Raw genomic sequence first — 27690 nt, 5'->3', positions numbered from 1 at the left:
GTCTTAAACCATAACAGTGGAACACTAAACACAGGTAGCATTTGGCTCTTACCTGCAATACATTTTTTATATAGATGTATTAAAGATTTATATAAAGATATTATATAAATACTAAATATATATAAAAATTATATTTATACAATATTTGATCATTTAAATGTAATAATTTTTTATTAAAATAAAATGCACACAATAAATAAATTAATAATAAATTAATTAACAAATACATTAATATGTTACTTTAAAAAACGTTTTGGGTCAGTAAGACTTTTTTGTTTAAGAAATTATTTCTATTCAGCAATGGTTTTTAAAATTGAACAAAAGTGGCAGTAAAGACCTTTACATTGTAACAGAAAAAATATTTTTAAATAAATGCCCCTATTTTTATTCTATTCAAATAACCCTGAAAAAATAAAGCATAAGGGTTTCCACAGCACAACTGTTTGCTAAACTAATAATAATTTTAAAAAAATGTTTCTTCAGCACCTAATCAGTTCAAATGATTTCGGCAGGATCATGTGATATCGAAGAATGGAAACTGTTTTGCCATCACAACAATGAATTACATTATAAAATATATATAAAATATAAACCAGCCATTTTAAATTGTGATAATATTTTGCAATATTTAAAATTTTCTCTATTTTTCATCAAATAAATGCAGCCTTGGTGAGCAGACTTATTTCAAAAACATTTCAAAAATCGACCCCAAACATTTGAATAATAGTGTATAATATAGTACTGTATTATTTAAATATGATTTTAAAATAAAATACATTAATACATGCTGCTCACACCAATATTTTACATTGCAATGTTTTACAATTATATAAAGTAATAAACGCTGAAATACTGTACACAGATGAAAAGAAAACTGCTTTCATGCTGAAGTGGCCTAAAGATCACTAATTTAACACCCTCAAACATTCAAGCAAAATGAATGTAATGTAGTTATGTAAAAAACTAACATACTGTCATTAATGACCTCCACGGCTGTGTATGTGGGATGGAGCTGTGTCATGCCCCTAAAGATGCAGTTGTGCTGAGCAGAGAGGGTGTACCCCCATCCCAACGAGTCCTGCCCTGTGGCAGACAGCCAGAACATCTGCCAGCACCCCCAGGTCTCACATCGCCACTGTAATCCCCACCACAGGAAGCTGTTCTTCCCCTAATCAATCCTTACACTTGAGAAACGAGAGAGAGAGAGCGAGAGCGAGAGCAAGACTCTCTCCTGAAACCCTCCACTTCACAGTACACACATCATTACAGCGGTCCTCAGTGAACTGCCCTATTGTCCCTGTGCAGTCTATTGTCAATTGTCCACCAAGTACTGCATCCTTAATCTGACTTTCAATGAACTGTAGCTACAGTACACTATGCTTCTTCCTCTCAACAAACCTCAAAAATCATGTGGGAGGAGGAGACAAACCTCCCCCCTTTGGTCCAGCACACGAGCAGCCCGCTCCTAAGGGAAAACTGGGAATTACCAAATCGATGATCAACTGACAATGACGACATAAATTTCCCAGGCTTTCTTCTGAACGCACCCTCTAATGATGGAGAAAGCTGAGGAACCACTCCCAGTCCGAACGGAAAGAGAGAGAAAAGGAAAAAGGAAGAAGGCCCAAGCGAGGAAGGGGTATTATGGGTCCACTTGAAGCTACCTAGGTTGAAGGGCGCTCTCACTGCAAGTGTCGCAGTAAGGTTAATAATTATCCTCTAAGCACTCTCATTTCTAATAATGTTATGAGAGAAAAGGCTTGAGAGAAAAAGAGAAGTAGTCAAGCAGACAAGGTCAAGATAATATTGAGAGTTTTGTGCAATTTAGAGGGGAAAACAAGTTATTCCAAGCATTCCCCTTGGCTCCTGCTGGAAAAACACTGTCCCCCCTCTAAAATCACATCTCAAGGCTTCTCTTTAACTGGATTTGTTCCTTACAATAGAGATGCTGCAGTCAAAAGAAAACCAAAAAGCGCTCTCTTTCTCTTCCTATTTCCCTCCATCTCCTTAGAAAAACAAACTGGAGTCACAAGCTATGTGCGCACACACACACACACGCAAACGCAAGTGTGCACAGAACACTGAGGGAAAATCTTCTGAATGTCTTAATCACAGAGCCACTAAAACAAGACTCCATCATCACACAAAATAAGAGTATAATAATTACAAGAGGCAGACAGGAAAGTGAAACGGCATAAGAAAACATGTTTTGTCGTTCCCGTCGTTAGTTCCAGAGACAACAGCTGTTAGCTGGGGCGGCGGCGGCGAATGCTCCTGAAGTCTCCATAATCACGCCGTTATTGAAGTGAGGACAAAAAGGGCACTAATTGCAAGGGAGCAATCTAAACGTAATAGGTTACACACCCAGGCGACGACGCACAATGCTAACAGCTAAAAAGAAGAGTCGGTTTGAAAAAAACACATAAAAATCAGGACAGAGAGAAAACACACACGCACACACGCACAACACTGTATAACAGTAGCGTTTCCCTCATTTTCTGCCAATTACCTTCTTTCCCTGTCAACAGTTTTAATAACCTTGATCATTTCCACAAGCCCTTTTTTTTTTGCATGTTTTTTTGCTTCGGTTAAATAATTTTGGTTCTTTAATATGCAAATGCACCCATTGGCATGCATGGGTGAAGAGGCTTCAGCTCCTTGAGATGTGTCAGTATATTGTCGAGCACCTGCACCTCGGGGAAGGCTTGATTTAATTGACACCTAATACTATTCATTATTCCACTTAGTGAGCATCTCTGCTAGTCACCTGTAGGCTGCTCCAACACCGTGCTGCCATTTCCTTCTGTCGACAGCTGCTGTAAATAGACTGACTAACCTTAGAAAGTCTTTTATTTCCTTTTAGTATTATTAGTTATGCATTACTTCTACTACTAATAATAACATTAAAAACAACAACAACAGCAATAATACCAATACTACTAATAATGATAATATTCATGATAAATATTGCCATTTTAAAATGTTATAATTGCATAATATTATATTTTACTCCATTTTTACTCCATATTATACTCCAAACATTTTTGGTGTTTTGGAGGCTCAATTGCAATTATGCGGAAACCGACTGATATAAAAGGCATACATTAAAAATAGCACATGGCTGTAGTGTCATTGTCTTTATTTGGCAGACCTAAGGTGCTAATCTCAGTGCTGACCCCATTGTCCCGGCAATCGCACGATTCCTGACCTGTCTAAACAGGACACATGTCTATCAAGCACATATGAATTAACCATTCCCAAGAGGCTTCACCTCTTGAGCAGGGCAGCACACGACCTCTTCTTCAATCCATTTTACTGCAGGACTCGGCACTAATCAGGGTTGAATTATTAAAGTGAGCAGCCACCAATGATCAATTCACGTTGGCCAGGCCTTCCACGACAGGGTACTTCTTCAGCACTAATGACACAAGAGAAATTCCATCGGACAATGAAAGACGTCAAGGAAAATAAATCATGCTGATTAGTAACATGAATGGGAGAGATAAAGTTGAAATATGTGAAACAGAAGAAATAAAGAGTTCAAGTTCAATCAAAGCTGTGGATAAAAAAGTATTTTCGTGGCATGTTTGCGCTGGGAAGACACTCTGCCTGGAACCCTCACCCTCAGAAGGAGAGGGAGTCTGGGCACCAAATACAAGAGGAAAGCTGAATAATAAATGTTGGTGAAGACAGCAAGACACTAGCAGAGGGTCAGCATCTTCTGAAGGCAAGCCGTCCAAATGAAGACTTGGGCAGGCGATTAAAACACATCCCTGGATCCTCCCTTCCCCAACTGGAGGAGGAGAACGAGACAAAATTAAAGCAAAGTTGAAAGAACGATTTCTAGAGAAAGAAGTACAACTCAAGGATCCTAGACTGAGAAGAGGAGGGAGATATTAGGAGGGAGGAAAGGGAGGGGGCCCAAGATGCGGTTGGGGGGGGGGGGGGGGGGGGGGGTCCAATCAGAACTTAGTGTGGAGAGATCAGGAGCCAAGATAAGCCCATACTCCGAGCCCCCAAAACTGCAATCTCCTCTTAAGCTGGAGAGTGGCAGCTGGCAGAACAGCTGGTGAATAGGATTAATGTCAGAAGAATGAAATAAAACTCAACATATGTCCAAGCCTGAGGTGTTGGGACTGCGCGTGATTGTGCCCCGATGGATGCCATGTGTGCAGCTGGAATGAGATGCGCCGGAGCTCGGCTGCGCTGCCTTCCCCACAAGGTCACTTTTAAGAAAACTAGGACCATTTAATGCTTGGATAGCAAAATAAACTTTCTCTCCCCTGTCCTCTTTAGCCTCCTCTCAGGCTGAGCGAGCCCTCAGAGGCGGCCCACCCCGACTGCTCCGCTCCTGCCTGCTGCTGCTCATTACGGTTTACTCGCAATGAGAAACATCTTCAGCAAACACAGACAGGAAAAACTTAATTCAGTCAAAGAACTTCACAAATTTCCTTTTAGAATCAAAATCAAAAGATTATCCTCCTTATGAAAAACAACCCACACAAATGTAGACAAAAATTGTGTCTATTTTTCTTTATCCATTTGAGAGGGTGTGCAAAAAAAAAAAAAAAAAAAAAAAAACACCGTTGGTAACTGCTGCTATTTTTTATGGGCTGAAAAAATGAAAAACATTTTCTCAAGACTGTCTCTCATTTAGGACATAAACTTTAGACAAAAAATAAACTCTCATATTTAATAACTTAGTATGTCGCCTTTTTGTGTCCCGTCTTGTCCCTTGTCTATTGTGTAAATCTTTATTTTATTAAAAGTGTATTTATTTTCTAATCTGCAACCAAAATTCCTCATCCATTTCTACAACATTACGATGCTTCTCAAGTGTTGGGATTTTGTGTACCAAACTATAATTAATGTTTAATTTAAAAAATAAATATAATAAAAATAAAAAATACACAAAGACTGCATCTTATGAAATCATCTTGAAATCCTGCTGACAGGCTTGAGCTCATTTGAAGGTACAAAATAAGAACAGATATGCAGATTTAATCTTAATTTATAAATTCCATTTCATGTCGGTAATCATTAGAGCCCACATACTGTAATAAATTATAATAATTTCACACAAGAATTAAATTACCGGGTACCTTGCAGAGGAGCCATTTTTATGCTGGCTACCCTACAATCTAACTGTCAGATATAAACCCTTCTGCTAATCAATGCTTCAAAACATTCACTTTTATTCGTCTACGTTGAATTAATAAAAACGTGTGAATAACGCCGCTTACTGTGATCATTTCGGCTCAGAGTGATTTAGTAAATTAATGGGTGCTAGGGACAAAAAGAAACTGATAGGATCCACATGAATAGATTAAAATTTGCTGTGAAGCCAACTGTCTTGAGTCGTCACTGAAACTTTATTTCATCTTAAATGCCGGAGCAACTTGGATGTGCTTGAGGGGTTGTCCCCACAATATACGGCGAGTTAAAACGTGGCATCAAAAAGATGATGTGCTGGTAAAATTGAAATAGAAGACATTTCAAGCATAAAAACATTACGGCTCAGTTTATACACACGCTTTCGGTAAAGTAATTGACAGAGTGCTTCATTTCTTGAAGTCTTAATGTTTAATGTTTAAGAAAAATATTAAAATAGCTTTCAAATTGATTATCTTTAGTAAACTAGGTATGTGCTAAAACGAACTAGTGTTTTACAGCCACGAGTGAACTGTTTTACAGTAATAAACAGTGCTGTATGAGTTCTTTGTAAAACACACTTGACTAATTAAGGAAGCATATTTTCTGCCGCTGCCACTGACAATCTCTGCTTTTATGAGGCAACAATTAAAAATGTTTATGGTCCCGTGCAGCGCACTCTGTTTACCAGCATGTCAGAGTTCAGCGCTCCCGCACACGGGCCTAAAAGGTCACTATTTTTAGCCGCCGACCTCCATTCTCTCGCACACATGCTATCGTGTAACTGCACACTCTCACTACTTCACAGACCACCAGTGACTGGCGGGTTCAGCCCACACGCCAATACAATCCGCCTGTGGAGTATTATTGAACAATACAGACACGATCTATCTACTTCAGGGCTGGACACTATGAGAAGTATGTGAATTTTTAAGTGGATGAAATGTAGTTTCTTTGTCTGTTGATATCCGAGCAAGTATAATGAGAGGTTGTGACGTCACGGCGCAGTTACCATTAACCATACTTCAAAAGGTTAAGAATTTAAATTCTTCACAAGTCTGCTTGCCTTCTACAGCTAGCACACTCAATGTACCATTGTTTCCTGCATGGTTCTGCAACAATGGCCACCGTATTTTCTTTCAAATCGAACCATTTCTTTTTCTCTCTGCTGTGGGGTCGTATCCACCGCAACATGCTGTCAGAGCACGGAAAACACTTCCGGTTCACATGGAGCTAAGCTCATTTCTTCATCACCTCTGAAGAATGGGAAAAGGAATATCCCTGTGTGAGGGTTGGAGAGACAAAAAATACATATGGGGGAAAATATATGCCATGCAACGCCAGACCCAGACCACTAAAGAGAAGCCATCCTCAGGCAGGGCACTTTGAGAAATTAAAGGAGTGAGAAAAGTGTGTCTTGCTACCCAAATCACAAATTGCAGTAGATGGAATATTATAAAAAAGGAAAAAAAAATCATTCCCACCCCACTAAAACCATTAATTAGAATTAAAACTCATAACTTCAAGCTATCATTGGAACTTCATGACATGTAATGGATGACAGGGTCCTAAAACGTATTAACCACTCGACCTACACAGACTTAAAATTATATGGGGGCCACTCCCAAAGAGAGATGGCGTTCAGCGAATAATTACAATGATCCGAGCCGCAGCATTTGCCGAGCAATAAAACATGTTTCTATCTGTTTTTTCTGACATCCCATCTCATCCCGTGGCACCTTATTGAACAAAGAGAGAGCAAGAGAGAGAAAGACACGAGGAGACAGATGAGTTGTAAACGTTTTGTCGTGTCCAACATTTCGGGTGGATGTGTATTGTTCATCTTTTAATTCATCCAAATTTAAAAAATGAATATATAAAATGTTGTTCCAACTCTGTATGAATTTCTAATTCTACTGAACATATAAGATGATGTTTTACATTTTTTGTCCATAAAATAAATGTCAAATGTTCAAAACAACACAGGACTACACTGATGTTTATTATGTGGACAGGAAAAGCAGATAAAATGAAATCATACAGGTAAATAAATGATATAATTAGAATTTTTTGGGGTGAAATATCTCTTTAATCTGTTGGAGACGTACGTGTGTGTACAGGAGGGCTTGTGTTAGCTGTTGTGTCTGTGAATTTCAGGAAGAGTGGTGGTATTAGCAACCAGATGGAGCTGACGTAGCTGAGTCTTATAAAACAAGTCTTGCTATGTGGCCTGAAATCATTATCTGGGCACACCGGCCCGTCTGTGGCTACGGTGTGAGTTACATTGACACTATTTTGATCCTAGTCAAATGACACCAGCTCTTTTGTCCAGTTATGTGCAGTCAATGCCTGGGAACTGAGCACGAGGCGGGTGGTGGTGATCTCACACTCATATAGCACAAATGCACACACGCTTTACAGGTTAAGTCCAGCTCATCTCGTTCTGACCACTTTTAATCTACATAAAGGGTCCCGCGCTTTCCACCGGCAGCGTTTAGCTGTGCATTGACAGATTTAAGGCTAATTAATGGGGTGGTCCTCTTTTCTCAGGCATCAGCATTTTGCTTTTCTCACTGTGCTAATCCAAATACCAAGAGGGGAACATAAAGATGCTTGCTCATTAAAACCACTCCATTCCAGTACTGCTTTACACATATACCGCTATTTCAACACCGCTGTTAAACAAGAAAAGGAATCAACACTGTCCTTGTCAACACTGTTGCTTGGGACAACGCTCAGAACTTTCATCCTACTCTATTACAGTGGCCCCAAAATGTGTTTTATACATTTTAGCCACATCCAAACATGTATGAATGTCACTTCATAAAAAAAATGAAGGTATATAGCAAGATTTATTTATTTATTTTTTTAAGATTCTTACTTTGTGATTCATCCATTTGGTTAGTTAAAAAAAACACAATTGCAAAAATTATAATTATTTTTGACAAAATGTAACATTTGTTTGCAGATGCCATTTGAATAAATATTTATTAATTAATGCAATGACACTCAGTGTGCATTTTAAGTGTGCATGTACAAAAATGTCAAGATCTTCTTTCAGACCATGGCATATTTAGGGATTATAATAAATAAAAAATAATTCTTATATAAACATCACAATATGCAAAGAATTAGTATTTTGAATGTTGTCTAAATCTTAAATACATTTTTAAAAAATTTATTGAAATCAAAACAAAATTCAAATTAATCCCTTTACATATTGTGATATATTTACTTAGGAATTATATATTGTTTACTATAATCCCTAACATCAATGCTGTGTTATTATAAATACAAAACAATACTCAAATTTAAAATTGTTTTAATATTTTTTGTCCATTTTAAGTTGAAATCTTAGACAAAAATTAAAATTGAGACACACACAATAACATAAATTTTTATGTGTTGTATTTATAATAATATATATATATATATATATATATATATATATATATATATATATATATATATATATATATATATATATATATATATATATATATATATATATATATATATATATATATATATATATATATATATATATATATATATATATATATATATATATATATACACACATATTAAATAAATATATATATTTATTTATTTAAAAAATAAAAAAATGAAGTATAAGGTATATGAAGTGCAGTGTAAGAAAGTCTCATTCACGGCTGAGGAGACATACCTATAGTGTGAGAGGGGGGACAAATGGAGCTCTGTTCAGGGGCCCTGGCTGTGACTTGTCTCCTTGAAACACCCGTTTCCTCCTATCAGGAGAGCCCAAGATCAATGACAGAGACCGGCACAATGGAAGCGTTGTGCTTGGTCCCACACAAGAGGGACAGAGTCAACAGCTGAGCTCAAGAGAGAAGATGGCTCCTGGAATGCTCTGCAACAGTTGCTACTGTTGACTAATGGGAATCTGAGAAGAAGCAAGGTGATACGGACACAGAGAATGGCACAGTGAGGCAGAAGCAGCTGCTTGTTTTGTCATCTGAGAGAGGAGCACTCTATTTGGAGGTCCGCACTAGGCAGTCAGGAGGGGAACGATTTGTCCCTCCTGTCACACGCTCCTCTGGGAAGCATGTTTGTGTTATGGATGTTTGATATGAAGCCTACAGGCTGCGGAGGGTTTTGATAGGGATTGAACAGAGCTGCCAGAGTCTGTTTGTATCAGTCTATCTTCTTTTTTTTTTTGGTGCTGAAGGCTTGTCAGTAGCACAGCTTTCTCTCTGAGGGGAAAGACAGGAGGAGACGGAGCTATCATTTTTGTCAAAGTCCAGAGAGTGGCAGAATGCCCGCAAAAAAAAAAAAAAAAAAAATCTATTTAACGTCTGCCTCGCAGGGTGACAAGAGAGTTGACTGGCAAGAAGCAGAGAGCAGGGAGACGAGCTTTTGATCATGTGTCCTAACAAGCCATTCCAGCTTGTGTCTGCTCAACCCCAGCAGATTTACATTACCGATTCAAACAAAAGTGATGGACCAGATCTTGCTCTTTACTGAGCTACCAACTCACCCACACACTAGCTTACCTGCCAACTCTTGAAATCCACACATCACTCTGAAGAGTAACTAACATATTTTGACATGTGTACGAGAACACTTGGATTAATCAAACCAGTACGCTTTCATTCAGACAAGCGGCTCGGTTGAAGGTAAATGGGAGCGTGCAAGAGGCGAGAAAACTTCCAACGATTGATGTTTGGCCCAGAGTACTCTGCCCGAGGGACTGGTGGACTGACAAAACAGAGCAACGGAACGTCGCTTTTGAAGCACACTTCCAGATCTCAGGTTCCAAACACTAGCCAAGAAATTAAAAAGATCGACCTCATTGAGTATGCACCAAGCCTAGGTCCAGTGCCACGTATCATTACAACAAAGATGGTTATTAATTAGGTGGAATAGAAATCAGAAGTAGATGACAGGGCAGCCGGAGAGCAAAGCTAGCCCTTCCGCTTTTTCAACAAGAACACTTTCAAGAAGGTCATAAAAATGCAACCGAAATGGCATGCGGTAAAACAGCTTTCTGCACTCAGTTCTCCCGCTGCCCAAACCCATCAATCTCCCGATCTCGATGGGGAAAAGACACATGCAGCCTGGAGATATTGGGCTGGATGTTAAAGAAAAGAGAAAAAAGGACAGATTTCAGTTAGAAATGTATAAATATAGGGGAGGGGGGTGGGTTCCTAAAAAATGCCTTCACTGACATACTTCAACAGAAGAATGAGTGCCTCAAAAGAGATTTTGAGGACAGATAGCCCCCATAGAGCAGATCAGGAAGGGAACACACACACACAGCTGTTATTCAAATGCACACCGGTGCTCACCTGCTGCTGAAATGGCTAAGGTCCGCCGGGCGGGAGGGCTCTGGAAATATTCCCCTGCCCCAGAGATCAGACTTTACGTGGGATGGAGCAATGAAGAATCTGCCTCCCCTGCTAAACTCATTAACTCTGACTCAATACACAAAGCTCCAGGTGTATAGAGCGGTTCGCTAACCTTGCCTCTCCTCTGCCCCCTCAGAGGTCTCAGGGTGTAATTCACTCGGTTTCAGAAAGTGCCTTTTCTACACCTGTTGGCTCTGACATATTTCTAAATGTGCCTAACAACCTTGCCCTTTCACTTTTACATGGAAAAATAGGTGCAAGCGTGCACGGGGTTGAGCAACTATGCAGAGACGCTGACACAAGAAACTCAGAAAGAGCATGTTTCAACGCTTTTATAGGGAATTTGTCTTTTAACTATTCTATGAGGACTATGGAAATATTATATAACAAATTATCCTGGCAAACAAGCTGATATTTTATAAACAAAAATGCATCATTTAAAACTGATTTTTGTGTGTGTTCTTCAGCAGTGCACGCTGACTAGACATCACAGAGGAATGACATGCTGCGTGGATGGTCTATTTTTCAGCCACCAAAATGAACCCCTACCACCAAACTGCCTGCAAAATGTAATGCTGGCATTCAGACGAACAGGGCTCTAAGCGTGGATTAGCAGCTAACAAGCTATTACCAGCAGCCATGGCCAACCTTGCCAAAACAAGACTGCTGACTAAGTTGGCAGAGCCATTGGTTCACTGGTGCCCAAACTAGAGCAGTAGGCAGCGTGCCTTCCTGACTAGGTGCGTATGCTTCTTTCTAGATCTTTCCGTCTGCTGCAAAATGATGTGGGAATGTTGAAGCAAAAAAGAAAACTTGGGATGCACCAATGTTAAAATTCTATTCGCTAAAGATAGGCCAATAATAATTTTTCCGTTATTGCTGATTACAAATAAAATAAAATCATGCTTCATCAACCCCAAATAACTGTTGAGTAAGTCGGTGAGAGAGCATGGGCCGTGTCTAAGCATGCTTGCTCAATGTACAAATCAGATATTTGGAGCGTTAAACTGCAAACAAATCAATTCAAGGTTGAATAAGAGTGAGTGCGGTTCATCCAAATAGAGGTCAAAGAATCACCCCACTAAAAAAGGAGTGATCATAAAAGCGCTGGAAGAATACCATATAGCTGCAACAATGAAAACAACCAACCCAGTGAAGGATTCATACATCAAATTTCATTACTTAAGTACATTTCATAAAAAGGACCTTAATTACTTGTGAATCTCAGACAAGGTCACCTTGAATCATTATAATGGACACTAATTTTCCCTCGTCCTGTTTATTTTACTTTCTTTTTATTTAGCTTTTTCCTGTATAATTAAACTATCAACAAGCACCAGAGAGCTCTATATAAATAATGTTCTACAATGCCAGTTACAGAAAAATCCCAAGACCTCCTCAGTGGATGAGGTGCTTTTACAGCGAAGGTGACTATTCAGCTTAATGCAGTCCTCTAGGCAGGATATTTTCATTCATTAGAGCGGTCACAAGCACTTAAGGCACTTTAAGGATTGTTAGTGCGAGGAGAGATGGAGATGACAGTCCAGTTTCACTGACTTGCGGTACGGTTCTAATAGGTCTGATTGAATTTGAGAGTGGTTGACTCTTAGGGCCCCGGTGCACATTCAATTAAGCGTGTGTAAAGACGGGTATGAAATACAGTGTGCTCCTATATGAATGCATCCTTTCAAGTATGTCCCAATATACATGACTGAAATAAAATAAAAAACATTTTTAAGAACAAAGCATTATGCTTCACTGCAGTATGTGCTGCCTACACAATAACATTTTCAAAGCTTATGATCCAAAGCAATTACGAGAGCCAAGGTTTGTTGAAAGGATGGAAGGAGATGGTTACATTTTTGCTTGGCAATGGCAGTGATTTAAATGTGTGTTCAAACAAAGAACAGAAGCAGCGATAGTTTCATCTTCTGCTACTGCAAGTTTGTAAATTTCGACCTGCAGATTTGAGATTGTTAATGTTACAGCAAATTTGAGGAGATTATTATTACTATTTGTTGATATATATTTCATCATGTTTCATAATTTCTTGCTGTTTTGTTGTGGGGTTAAAACCTACCACACTTTCCTACTATGGCATTATAACAGATGGGCAATATGTACAAATGCGCAATATTTTAAAAGAGTAAGTGAACAATATTTGAATGACTTGCTACTGTCCATCAAATGCAGTACACAAAGTCAGATGCACTTCTAATTTGACCTTAAGCCAGTTAGCCAAGCAAGCTAATGAAAGGTTACAGTTGTTCCCTTAGTAAGACACTAAGATGAGTGATATTTTTAGCTTTATTTTTGGCTTGAAGATTCCCCTTATAGCTGCACCAAACAGACGTCCTCAAGGACGCAGAACCGCTCCATTCCAGCATCTCGGCGCTAACGTATTGAACTCCGCATGCCTCTTGTCTCCCTCGAGCTCAGGAACTAATTTCTGTGCAACGGGGGACATTGTGGCGTGAGGCGTGGAGGCATGAGGTCGGCTCTCTCTCCATTATTAAGGGCAGATTAACACAGCTGTACACTAGAAGTGAAGCACCCTCTCCTGCCTGCACTAAACATACGGGCCTTCAGGATTACGAGCTGCACTTGACCATTTAAATTACTGCAGCAACCGGCCATACCAGCTGGGGCTCATTAGCATAGCATCCTAGTACACAGAGGTCTGAGAGCACATCTTAAAAAATACCTTACTAGAAACAACAGGAGGAACCTGAGGACACACACCCAAACTCTGAAATAGCCTTCCTGATAACGTTCGGGGTTCAGACACACTCTCTCCGTTTAAATCTAGATTAAAGACACATTTAGCCAAGAATTCGTATAATGTATCTCATAATCTTGTACTGCATTTATATCTGATCAAATGCACATTATTATTCTTTAGCTTGGGTTGATCAAATCATTTTTACTTGGTTAGAACATCAGCTAAGATAATCTTGTCTCTATTTCTTTCTCTGTTTGTGCCACGGGATGTCACTAGGAATTACACAAGCTTCAATGTGGATCCAACCCTTAAAAGATCTGAGATGACCAAACACCTGAGAAGAGATGATGCCAACCCCTCAGAGGACCTCAGATGATGCCAACCCTGAAACAACACACACAGAACTACCAAAGTTTGATTGCAACATATAATCATTGCTGTTAATAGTGTTCATCGTCTGTTTGATTACATCATTAACTGATTTTTACCGTACATTTCTGCCATATGTACATCAACTTGACATAGGCACCACTGATAAGCTACTACTAAATATATTGTAGAAACTTAATTTCCTGTAAAGCTGCTTTGCAACGATTTGTATCGTGAAAAGCACAGTACAAATAAACTTGAATTGAATTGAAAATTGAACACTATCTCTGGTCACCATTAAGCTGGAGAAATGAGAAAAAAGGAGGGGGGAAAAATTACATCAAAAGACAAGTCACTTTAAGTGGTATTTCCAAAACTGCATTTTGTTTAATACAGCACCTTAATTGACAGACAGGCAAATTATAGGTGGAAATATTTTTAGAATTTTTTTTAAATCAGTTCACAGAAATTTAGATTGCTGTTAAATTATTTCATCACACCGCCCCACAAAATGAAGCTCCTTTAATGATAATGGATGGCCTGTCATGATTTTCTATATCAATTATGAATATGAAAATATTCATGACTGACAGCCTCTCACTCAGATTTATTTAATTTGTCCTATTTTCTTATTCAAAATATTTCTCTAACCCTTGGCGATAATGAAACCGACCATAAACAAATACGATTAAATTAATATGAAGACCTTCACAGAACGGGAGAGGAAAAAAAATGGGAAGAAAAAATACTTTTAACTGAATTATGGCCTAATTTATTCCTCTGATCAAGTGTTCGGGCTAAGAGCTCCCCAGATGCTTAAATGAGACTAGTATCTCCCCAAGGAGCAATACGGTCTTAGTGTATGTGTAATATTTGATTGTATAGGTTTCTGCTTTACACTAATTACGAGGAGAGGAACCGTTTCAGCAGCTATTTCCAGTATTTGCTTTTTGGTCGTTCTCCCAGAGGACTCGCTCCACTGCGGCATGATCTGCATCAAACTATTCATTAAAATTATTTAAAAATAAATAAAACAAAATAAGAAATGTTATCAATTAACTACAGTAGATACTCCTTTCAGCCACAGGACTGGATTTTTACTTTTACTTGCTGTAGAAACTACAACTTAAATGTGCCCAAATGCATAAATCCTTCATATAACAAAATTTTTACACTATACATATGTATTTTATATCATTTTATATCATTCAAATTGAATTTCCAAATCCTTGGATACTTCTGGGCCCTAAACACATGGAAGAAAAAAAGTCTTCTTGGAGCTATTTGAGTTGGTCTGTAGATGAATTTTGCGGCATGAATGCTGTCGTCTGTACTGAAGAATAAAAAGGTAATGTTCCTGGCGTCAGGTCGTGGCGTGTGTTTTATGGTCTGAGAGTTTGGTTTGGCATCGTCCGGAGACCACACTTAAGCTGAGGGGTAGTGCCACCCACTCTTTGTCACACTGGACTCGGTTCAGAACAAACTGGAAAACATAGCCACGTCAGTCCTCCCAGGTTAAATGACTGCATGTGTGCATGTGTACGGTGGGAGAAAAGAGATGGATTATGTTGAAGGAGAAAGAATACAGAGTTAAACAGAAGGAGAGACGGCGAACGAGGAAAACAGAGTGACTGAGGAGATCGATGAACACCAAAAAAATGCTTCTCGCTAAGAGGAAAAGAACATTTGCTTACATACACGTAAACTCCTAAATCTGGACACACACAAACATGCTGAAACCTTCCATACCGTCTTGCTCTGTCTTTGTCATCTCCTCTAGTTTCTTCTGTTTCAGTGTGTCCACCACATCGGCCAAGCTTCCTTTGCGGCGCTCTGGCGTTCCAAAGGCTGAACTGCTCAGCAGGTCGCTGCGCTCCCTGGCCCCCTCCTCTGGCTTGTGTGGAGAGGTAGAGTTATTCCGGAAGGAGTATAAGGAACATACTTTATTGCTGTCCGATTCCTGCAGGAGAACACAAAGGAGTTTGAGAAGATTGAGGTTGTTTTTTGTTTTGTTTAGTTTTTTTACTCTTTATGTAAAAGAGACATTAAACTGTCAAGAGTATGAAAAAGAGAGCAATTTAATCACATCTAAAAACGGTTTAAATGTCAAATGATTACAGAGCAGATAAATGGTGTTTAACAACTCTTTTCTCTTTACAATTGTCATCGCTGTAATTCCTTTGCAAAGGTTACGAGTGCGTGTTTGAGCTGAGCTCAAGCGCAGTGTAATTTGTTGTTTCTCAAGCGGGTGGCTGTTCTTCGCGGAACCCTCCAGGCCATCGTAAATCTGGCCCCTGTCTCAAGCTGCTGTTGTTTTGCGGTCCCACCTGTGTGTGGTTTAGTGGTTAACTGGGCTTCTGTCTGCAGCTGATAGTTCAGTGTTCCCCGAGCGACTGCACAGAGAGGGAAAACAGAACAAACGGGAGAAGCGATCTGTTTGTCTGATCCTACACAGGGCTCGGTAAGTCTACACACTACTGAGTGATTGTAAAAATAAAGTGTAAAAGCACATTAGCGAGTGGAGTGGGAGTCCTGAGTCCTGACAGGGAAGAGTTTGGCGTAGGATTTCTCCATCAATGAGAGAAAACCTGGCAGGTGTATGTTTTGGAGAGCAGGGCACAGATGGGCATTAGGGCAGTGTGATTATGTGGCAGCGACACGCGGAATGAGATCCCACAAATCAGCTGGCATAAACTGAAGGTTCTGCTAACACAAGCATGAAGTCAAATTTACAGATCAGATGAGATCCCTGGAATATCTCAATTGTTTTGAACAAGACAACAAAAGTAAAAGAAGATTTTTCATTTTTAAGTCTGCCAAAATCAGAGATCATTATATATATATATATATATATATATATATATATATATATATATATATATATATATATATATATATATATATATATATATATATATATATATATATATATATATATATATATATATATATATATATATATATATATATATATATATATATATATATATAAATAAAAATAAATGCTTTTCTGAGGCAGACATGCCTCAATAATGAGCAATTAAATTTTCTGCTGGGCACACAAATATAGTAATGCTTGCAGAAGGACAACATTGGGATTACCAAGAGACAATACTTGTCTCATGTCTCTACACTTATATTGACATACCAGATCTTAATCCATGACTCAATATACTAAGAGTTTGCAGATACTTCACATTACATTTACAGTTGTTTTTATCTAAAGTATAGTTTAGTATTTATCAGGTGAGAGTTGAAACAAACTCCACAAAAGCAAAAAGCCTCACTCAACAACAGGATGTCCTGCTTCTGTGAAAATAAGCGAGCGTGAATGCATTGCTTACTGCAAATCAAACAAAAGCAGCTGCTGTTGAACATCAAATGAGCACAATTAACTTTTCATATGCTTTCCCTCATTATATCAAGAGGAAACCGAGAGATCATCCCGCGCATATCCAGCCACAGCGGTGCGGTAACAATTCTTTGAAATGCCTTTCTAATTACACCATTCACAAAAGCTCTCTGTAATCTAATTAGAAATCAGCACCACCTGAGCAGTGCTAAAGCCTTCTGCATTTACATGTGAGGATTTATGTTTTTTTTTAACTGAAAACCTGTTTAACAGAGAAAAATTATCCACTTGATCTCCATTTAATCTAATTGCTAAAATTTATTTCTAATTTATTTAAAAGAAGTCCTGATTTTTCTGTCCTATGGGTGCAAAAGTGCATCCTGCTGTCCCTCACATACATTTGATGTCATATGTTGTGATGTTCCCGCCAATGGAATGCAAACTCCTTGCAATTTAGATAAAGAAAAGGCAAAAAGCCTCTCATGACAGCAACATTTTTAGGCTAATTAAAGTGGGGTCTGGCGTCTGGATGCTGCCGGGCCAGGGGAGTTCAGACCTCAGGGGCCGGTCGGAGTCAGCTCTGGGCCAGCAGCAGCAGCAGAGGGAGGGTTTATGGAGAGTTCCCTTTTACAAGCATTGAACAATAAGTGGCTGTCAGTCTCCCGTCTGGGCTCTATGCCTCACGGTCTAGAGAGACCACCACAGAGGAGGGGGGACAGCTCCCTCAACTCCCTCGAATTCCCACTCCTAGTCCCGCTTTCTCATTGTCCATTTATTTATAGATTCATAAAATCGCTCTGACGTGAAATGCAATTCAATACGTTGTTCTCTTGCACTTTTACAGTGTGCGGGATCTCCAGGCACTTGTGGGGGACTTAAACTTCAAAGCCGAGTCCTTGGCAAATCGCAAAGTCTTAAGTCTTCATTCAAAAGCGTTCCGGAGAGGCCTGCTCTGTTCTAGCTGTGTCCTTGGGTTGAGGATTCCTCTCTACAGGGGTACAGAGTGTGTGTATGTGTTTGCTTTGTAAGAATAGATGCAGGATACGTCTGGAGGTTTACTCCATGTTGTGTTAATGTCGTAAGATTGTGTCGTAAATGGAAAATATCCATCGAGTTCTAGACGAATCATCTCGTCCAGACAGTTCTCATTCTTTGAATCCTGCCAACTATCTTTAATAATGCAATCTTTCATCTACAGTACAGCTCATTAGAAAGTTAAAAACACACATAGCCTGTGTTAGCACACGTAAATGAGCTATGAAACGCTGGCAGTGGGGCTCACCATGCGCTGCTGGGCTGACATCAGGCTGTCCCAGTCGGATTCGGGCGGCACGCTGCTGCTGATTGGCTGGAGCTCCTCCAGGGGAGGTTTGTTGTGGAGCAGATTGTGCAGGGGCAGCTGAGGGGCGACTAGTGACTCTGAGTTCTCCTCTTTCTCCCAGGACATGCGCTCCTGATTCACTCCATCCTCGCCTGCGTCAGGGGTAGAGGCGAACGGAGAGGTGGCTTGCTTGGAAGACATGATTCTGCTGAGAGAAGAGCAGAGAAGACATGTAAGTCACAAAACTTCCAATGGAACAACTTTATTCCGAATAAACAGTCTTGCAAATGTCAGACAGGAAATGCTGGATCTCAGCTTTCATTCTGTATGAGTGCCCTCACATCACATATATATGAACTTGGCTGCTGTTCTGAGCCTCCATGCCACATCTAACCCCATGATTGGACCAGTATCAGAGCTGGGGAGATCCTATCAATGGCTCTGAGCTCAGTGTGGGAGAAACGGCATGCACTGGGGTCCCTCTTAATCCTTTGTTTAATGTAAATGGTCGTGCTGAGCTACGGCTGGAGAGCTGCCTGAGGCAGGCCCGATCCCCCCGCCCCACGCCTGATTACCGCGCTAAGAGGGTTACCATACCATATAACACGCTCTCATTAAATCGCTAACCCTGCCACCAACCACAAAAAGAGCGGTGACGCTGAGAAGCTGACACTTAACGGGATTTTGATCATTACGTTCATATTGAGTCTATAAATGTGCCATTTTCCTTCGTTTTGTTGTAATTGTGCTTTTCTGCTTTTGCAATTGTACATAAGGATTAATGCTAGTAGGCTGCTGTGACCGATGCGAGGTAACTTTACAAAGATTTATAGCGAATTTCCAATTCACAAAATAGGGTTGGTAAATTAATTTGTTTCAAACAAAAGTCATCATGTCATATGTGACCCTGGACCACAAAACCAGTCTTAAGTCGCTGGGGTATATTTGTAGCAATCGCCAAAAATACACTGTATGGGTCAAAATTGTAGATTTTTCTTTTATGCCAAAAAACATTAGGACACTAAGTAAAGATCATGTTCCATGAAGATATTTTGTAAATTTCCTACTGTAAATATATCAAAACTTAAATTTTGATTAGTAATATGCATTGCTAAGAACTTAATTTGGACAACTATAAAGGCGATTTTCTTATCCTATATTGTCCTATCCTAACATACATCAATGGAAAGCTTATTTATTCAGCTTTCAGGTGATGTATATTTCTCAATTTTGAAAAATTGACCCTTATGACTGGTTTTGTGGTCCAGGGTCACATATAGCGTAAAATTCAACCAATTTTCTTTTATCCAAATCCCACAAACTTGACTTTTCAGTGCAAAAGTGTGTCTCCAGAAAATTTAAATTGGACTATAGTGAAAATAGAATAGAATAAAATAAAACATTTTATTAATAAAGATTTTATAAAAATACTCTACAACTACTGCTAAGGAAAACCTGCTAATCGAATTAAGCGCTTGATTTAAATACTTAATCAAAAGGCTGCAACTGATCTGGTGAGTTGAGAATCGCCAAGAGACAACTTTCCTACCGGCCTTTAAATTGCCTGCTCTGAGACCGTAATTTACACTAGACAGCCAGCACTCATAACATCATGAACAATGACATACACACGACCGTCTGCTGACCACAGGGTTGCAGACTCATTGTTTTGAGCCTGAAATATCCGGAATCTATGAGAGGCTCGGCAGAGACAGCCAAAACACTGCCGCTAGCCACATTAGCCTGGACAAAGGGCATGGGCGTTCTAGGTCATGGGCTGCAGGTGAGCTAATGTCCTTCCACTACCCACTGAGACTGAGGGGAGATGAGAGAGAGGCAGACTGGGTAATGAAGGCAGCCCAAGGTGCCTCCAGAACTCCATCTCCCAGTCCTGCCAAGTTTTCCAGCATGTGGCTCATCGTGGGACGAAAACAAATTTGACACTGGGAGAGATTATTTTAACACCAAACTGTGAGTTAATCTGTTCACATGCGTGCGGCGGCCGTGCACTTCAGTGCATGAGGGATGTGTGGGTTGCGACGGGCTGTCAGGCCCAATTGCTCTCAGGCCCTTTAAAGTATGACTACTTCATTTGAAGACGTGCCATCAATTTGCACACATGGCTGAGCACTTAAGCCTCACACTCTCGATATGAATTGTTTAATACAGTTCGGTAAGTGAGCTTTAAAAAAAAATACAATAACTCAAGCTGCTATTGTCTCGCGCTAGCTCCGTATTAATAATTTTGTTATGCTTACCAAAAAAATACAAAAATAACACAAACACATTCGCAAAGTCTTAGATGAGCTCTGCGGCAGCCAACAGAAGTGGACAATGGAAGTTAATCAAGCAGGATACCGCAGCTGTGCAAACAAGCTAAGTCTGTTAGTTAGCGCAGAGGAAGGCACCGGAGACCCAGACTGCTCCGCGTCCCTATTTTCTTTAGCGAGACCGAGGCCTCAATTTTAATCAACCAATAAATAGTTTCCTGTAATTATATCAAACAGAAAGTGATCTCTAAAATTGTAGAGCGTTAATTGAAAATCAAATTTAAGAGCAAAGTTCAGAGCATGCGGAAGGGGCGTGCGGCGGCTAGACGAGGAGAAAGCGTGCTTATGAGAGGCTGAGTGATTCTGCTTCTATTTTTTTATTCATGGATCCAAAGAGCTGGAGCTTCCAGCACAACAACCCCCACCTTCATCTTCAATGGACTGCGAGCGAAACAAAGCACTTCTTTTGTATTACACAGTAAATCAAGTGGTATTATTTTACCTCTAAAATATTCAGTCTCTCAGGCCTTTCCCTCCAGTCTCCAGCCATCAGTCAAACTGTTGAGGCATGATAGCGAGAGAGAGAGAGGGGCTGATTCCATCCTCCTGTAACATGTGTCTACAGCAATTTTACTCGTAAACGCAACAGATCTGAGCCAGGGCCCCGTAACAGTATTTGTCAGTTGGAGTTAATAATTCATTAGGAGAGCTGGGAGGGCGGCTCAGCCCCTGAGTGCCGGGTTCATGAGTTTTGCCCCTCAATCCCTCCCAACCATAACACCCCCTGCCCCACTCACATCCACCCGGCTAATCTGCACCCACGGCTGAGAACGGAACAATGCGGCTGCCGTTTAGCTGGAATAAAGGCCTGATTCCTGGATGGATTTTTCCTTTAAGCGCACTTCAAAATCGTTTAATTCCTCCCTACGAGCCATAAAACAAAAACCTGCTTCGGTTCTACAGTATGTGGCATTTGACGGAGGAGTGGAAATAGCCTTGACGCCATCGTATTTCATCAAATTAAACACTGCTTTACACTCACGGAACAGTCCAGTGAGCCACTGCAGTGCTTCCTTTTATTCTTATTAATAATTCAATATGTTTCTCCAGTAAATAAGTCCGATCCGTTGGCCTTTGTGCATATTAAACAGAGAATATATCAGCGAAGCCAGAGCGGCCTCATATGAATTCCTGTCAGCCCTCTCCCGCTCAGGCCTGATTACACAATAACAATGGATGGCTAACAAGCCAAACCAATCAATAAGTGTTGGGCAGCGCAGCCTGTCTTTTGGCAATCTGAGTGAGAGAGAAAAAGGTCCCATATATAGCTGACAATATTGCGATACATTTATGAGGATTAGGAGTTAAGTTCTCGGCATGAGTTCTCATGTAGCCCGGAATGCTTCGACTCATGAATTGTTGCCGCTGCTAACGTTTCATCACACGCTGACCTCTGTTTAATTGGTTAGTCGCATTAGAAGACACCCTGCGCTGGTGTTCCTCAGGGCGTCTCATGACTGGGGGCCATGTGTCTTGGGATATCCGCTTTCGCCCCGCTCAATCGGTAGAAGCCCCCCACTCCTCTGTCTCTGCCGTGTCTTTCTGTTGCCCTTTTATAGACAATGGCGAAAAGTAACTACTGAGCTACGGTGTCACTGTTGCTCCCTTCCCCTCGGTCACCCCACACCCCCTCAAAACCACAGGCCTTTGCAGACCCCCTAAATCACCAGCCACTCCTGAAAGGAAATATTAGAAGGCCGCTTTTGCTCCGGCACCACCACCCAGACCTATATGAAGAGAAATAATCAAATAAAAGAGGGTAAAACAAGAGGGCCATTGTTGAAGGAGCTAACGATGGGTGAGCAGAAAAATGGCAAAAGCTGCTTTATGACAGGGCTTCAAGTTTCCACGGGTAACGGCACACACACAGACACACACGCATACACACGCTCGCACGACCGAGTACACATTTGTGCGTTCGTGCTTGAGCAAACGCACAAGCTTTCAAAATACAGGCTAATAAGAAACATGAAGGTAGGACGGAGAAAGTTATAGCAATGTAAAACTTTGCTATTAAAAACTTTTCAAATGAGAGTTTAAAAGGCTAATAATAAATCTGAAACCGGACACTCCAATGCAGTTATACAAAGTATAACAGGAAGCAATTGAGTCTGAAAGGAAATCCGTGAAAAATACAAAAGATACAAGCAATTATGTATATTGTTTAATATTCCTGTGGTGAGGTTTATGATAGTGATAATATACAACACTACAAAAGCAAACAACACTAACAAAACAAGAAAAAAATAACCCATTCAAAACGGTAAATACACCCTGACAATTTCTGAATACTGATGATTTACGTTCAGCATTTTTTTTAACAGCAGCTGCTGTGGCCAAAAAGGCTGGTGAGTGTCCAGTTACGCAACACAGAAGTCACTGATACTTATTTTCAAACAACAGCACGATGTTAAACATAAAATGAATATGATACGCTCACTCATCAATACTAAACAAGACTGTAGAGATTGCACACACATGAACTGGTGTCCCACAGAGAGTGAGAACAAGAGTGTGAGACATACAGCCGCATGAGTTTGCATATGTGTCTTTGTGTGAGCGTCTCTCTGACAGCAATTCACACAGGTGATGGCACAGACTCTCAAGGTCTTCACCTCCTATAATCAACCCCCTGTTCACCTGTGAAACCTGGGCTGGAAAATTATCATGCCTGCTGTAGCTGTTTAGCACCTTCAAATTATCACCTTCCATTGTACCTGAGCAGTCTACCCATCCATGAACAATCACCTGAGACAGAAGGAAAGAATGTTGTCTCTCAGAACAAGGAGTAGTAATATTAACAGAAAACAAGCTCTTCAGAAAAAAAGCAATAATTGTTCATCTATTTTGATATTTTTTTAATGGCAATTATTAACTGATTATAAATAATAGTTAAATAAAAATGATAATAGTTAATGAAATAATAATAATAAAATAAAATAAATAATTAAAATCTAATTTAACAGACAGGAGTGTAGCACACAGATAGTACTACTAAAACACTCTAATCCAAACGTCTAATCCAAAAATCAATAAGTAGGCAAACAAATAAATTAATAGAATTATTATTTGTAATAACAGAAAATAACCACTAATAAAAGTTCATCGGATAAATATATTTACTTAATTAATAAACAAACAATATTATTATTAATATTCAAAGAAGAATAAATAAAAATAAAATATAATGATAATTTAATGATTTAATTATTGTAGCAGTGCACTTATAGATAGTGATACTAAGACACCTCGAAACGTGAAAAAACCTACACTTTTAAAAGCCATCAAAACACTGTTTAAATTGTAGTCCATAAATGTTAACCTCACAACCCTTCCGCACATCACTCACTCCTTCACTGTCATTCCACTGTAGCTCCGCTCCATATCCAACTCTTAAAATCAACACACAGTCAATTTACAAGGAGAACACCAAGTCAGTATTTTCTAAAAGTGCATTCTAGACATAAAGCATAGCCTGAGTAAGAATTTTGCAAAGAAAATAAATAGAACTGTGAAAAAAAACTTTTAGTTCAAACACCCTGCCACTGTGCTCATGTGTGTGTGAGATATGTGTGCGGATGAGTGTGTATCAGGTGTGTACACTCACATACTGTCCCCCTCAGCCTGTTTGGCTGCTCCTGTCCTTCTATGTTCTTCACACACCACTTCAGAGCTGGATGGCATAACACTTCCTCAAATTCTGATACACACAAACACACACAAAAACACTCGAGCACAGACAGGCCGCTCGTCCCAGCCACGGCACGTCTTGTCAGAACACATCCGACGCCACGCTAAACGAAGAACACTCACACACGAACGGAGCCACCGGCAGAGCAGCTGTTAAGCTGTTAAACACACACACACAGACAGCGTCTCCCTCGCACGCGTGTCTCTTTCAGTCCCCGTACGTCTGGAGACGATTCCGAGACACAAGAAAAGCAGATCGCCGTCTCTCTCCGTCCTTCGCTCAGGGCCTTACAGGGCGGCAGTTCCCAAAGGGCCTGGTGTCAGTGCTGCAGTTAAGCAAACTTTACAGCCAGTGAAGCCATCAAGCAACACAACCTATTTGCTGAGCAACAGTGGAGCTTTGTGGTTTCCCTCACAGTTGACAGTAAGTTATGAGCCCTTTGTGAGCGCAGGGGAAGTAAAACAGAGATCGGAATTTGGCAGGAAAATATAATACAGAATTCATGTCTGTGAAACCTGGATTCTTTTTTTTGTACTTTGTTTTCTTTCTCACCCTCTCTCTCTTTTCCTCTCTCCCTTACTCTCTCTGTCCCTCTCGCTTTTTTTTTTTTTTTTTTTGCATATAAACAATCAAGCATTGTTGGGGGAAAGAAAAGCAACTTTGACAGATGAAATATAGTGGGGGCCCCTTTTTGGAAAAACAGTAAACAAAGCACCATTCAGGGACAGGTCCTCTCTGTCATTTATAAAGATACTTTTCTTCAGAGCGGCCGACTTTATAGCAAAGGAGTCAACAAATCGAGTGTAAAATCTCCCACAGTCCACTGTGACGAGGACAGAGAGACAGAATGAAGTGAGAATGCTAAAGATAGACAGAGGAACGGGGCTGTATATTGCTCAATATCACAATAAATATATTAGACAAGATGGAGGGTGATAGACAGGCAAAAAAAGTTAAAATGGGGGTTGGGGGGGGGGGGGGGGGGGGGCACAAAAGTGACTAGCCAAAAAAACTTTTTTCAGACTAGCCAAAAACGGGGACAATGGCTAATTATGAGAGAGTAATTTTGCCGCCAGAGGACTGGAGAGAATGAATGGACGCATGAAAGCCTGAAGGCTATTCAAGCCAGTGTCAGCGAGAACTGTATGCCTACAGTCTTGAGCCTGGAGCTCATGAGGTCATCATTGGCACCCGGTGCCCAGAAAAACTTGGGCTGGTACAACTGCCGTTTGGACATCTGGAATGCCGGCGCACAGTGCCCTGCTTTCTCCAGCCACTGTCCCCCTAATTCCTTTCTTTTCCAAAAATAGGAAGCTTTTTTTTTTTTTTGCCAGTCGCTAGTCAACCAAATTGGAAAATTTGCAGCGTCTAATGAAAAGAAAAGCTGTTTTGTTCCCTTTCATTCTCATCTCATAAATAGGATTTCTGTGGAGGAAGAAAATACCTATAACGCTGCACTATTCTGGACTCTTTTTTTTTTGAGTGGACAATGGCTCAGTTCGCTAATCCCATCCCTAATTCTTCTGAAAGTTTTTTTTTTTTATTTTATTTTGTAACCTAAACTGTGCTTTTTATGCTTTCTCTGTTCTCCGTACAGTGTTCTCTCTCCAGTGTCCTCTCTTCGTCTTGCTCATAAAAAATTATGAAATGTATTATTTTTCACATGCAAATTATTTTTTACACATGCAAAGAAGGACAGGAAGACAGGATCAGGGTGTACCGGGAGTGGATGCCAAAAAGGACACAATTCATGCAACACGTCATTTGGAAAATCAAAACAGGGGCAGTACGTTCGCTCCACCCAGATGAGGCCATGTAAAGATGCCTGACGAATCAAGAGGGTCAGCCAGGACACATCTCGAAGATCTACGATTAAGCCTTATTATGTTGGGCCAAGTGACATTGATTGCCGATTTAAACCTCTGAAACGAATTCATTCGCCCCTGTTCAATGGAAAGCATGGGCAACAGTGTGTGGCCGTGGTGACAGGTCGGACGAAGGCGGCTGAATAAAAGCCCCTGCTAAACGAACGACTGGCACTCATGTCTGTCAGGAGGTGGTTAGAACTTCCCCACATGACTGACAGCTGATACTAAAAGAAAAAAAGAAAGAGAGAGAGAGAAAGAAAGAGAACAGAGAGGGTGAGAGGGAGAGTCAGTCCATCGATCTGTGTAATTGCCACGAAAATCTGAGTCAGAGAGTACATGAAGGGTTGATGTTTTAGCAATGCTAAGATGGAGCGGCACAGGGAAAAAGCGGTAAAGTGAATACGAAACACGCTGAACCACGGCCTAATAAAACCAGGAGCTGACAAGCATGGTTGAACAGAAAAATGTGCAGTAGATTTGTACCCAGGCCAGAAAGCAGGCACATTACTGGATTAGCCGCTGACTGATACAGAAAATGTCTCACCCGTCTGCTATTAAACCATGTGTCTGACCAACTCACACGCTCCCATTTCAGTTAAAACAGCACAGTAGTGTCTTAAAAATGTTCTCAACAAGCTGGAAAAATATCTGACTGGAGTCTCGATAAAAAAAATATCCTCTACGGTCGGTGACGGGCTTCCTCAGCCAGTTGTAAGAAGCATTACAACGGTCTGCTCCATTCGGTAACACGATCCACACAGCAGCGGCAAGCAGTTAGAACTTAAGTGTAGTCATGTTGACTAACACCTTCGTCTCTCTTTCTTTCCGCCCCGCTCTCCTTTTCCTGGCAGGAGCAGACGCATGCATCATGAACAGGCTTTCAGAATGAAATCATTAACTAAATTGCTTTCTCTTAAAAAACCGCAAGTGTGTGACAGGGGTGGTGCGTATCTGTCTCTGGCTGCTGTCCATCGCTTTTGGGTTCGGGCTCGGCCTCTGTTGTGGTTCGCCGTCGCCACAGCCATACCACTCCATGCGGTGGGGACCGGGCTCTGTGGCTCGCCTGGGCCCCTGTATGAAATAATCGCGTAATCTCAACCCTGCTCCCCGAATTCACAAACACTGCCTGCCAGCAGCACAAAGAGGCCTTTTGTGCTCCTGAATGTGTGTGTGTTCTCAAAACTGACTGCATGGATCATCATCACTGAATCAATCAAAAACATATTAAACAAATACACATTTTGAGCTGGGCCATTCAGCAAAGGGTTTGTGGGAAGAGTGAGTGAGCAGTGAGCAAATTAACACCACTTCTGTTTGTCATCAACGTAAAGAGCAACTCAGAACGCTAACGTATTTATGAGCGAGAGCGTGGCGGTGCACGATGCACTTTTCGGTCAGAAAGAGGCTGCGAGAAAGAGAAAATTGAAAGCAAACTATAAAGCAAAAGAAAATGTCCATGTGCCCTCTGACAGCGAGGAGGTGAATAACCCTGGACA

The 27690-nt window shown here is 40.4% G+C and overlaps 1 protein-coding gene across 10 annotated transcripts in view; it reads right to left on the bottom strand.

The window, feature by feature from the left end:
- The window catches only part of LOC306884472 (transcription factor SOX-6-like), a 157786-nt gene that overhangs the window by 84013 nt on the left and 46083 nt on the right, over positions 1 to 27690 (bottom strand). For 6 of the 10 annotated variants that reach the window (XM_079440356.1, XM_079440361.1, XM_079440358.1 and 3 more), the window contains 2 exons: positions 18267 to 18513; positions 15382 to 15592 (listed from right to left, as the gene is read on the bottom strand). In XM_079440356.1, the coding sequence (XP_079296482.1) occupies positions 15382 to 15592; positions 18267 to 18513 (458 nt within the window). Of the gene's footprint in view, positions 1 to 15381; positions 15593 to 18266; positions 18514 to 24242; positions 24404 to 27690 lie in introns of those variants that run through there. The other 4 variants (XM_079440352.1, XM_079440354.1, XM_079440360.1 and 1 more) reach the window with 2 other exon arrangements.

The sequence above is a fragment of the Barbus barbus genome (assembly GCF_936440315.1).
Source record: "Barbus barbus genome assembly, chromosome: 1".
NCBI classification, from domain to species: Eukaryota; Metazoa; Chordata; class Actinopteri; order Cypriniformes; family Cyprinidae; genus Barbus; species Barbus barbus.
This window is presented reverse-complemented; position numbering and strand designations above follow the sequence as displayed.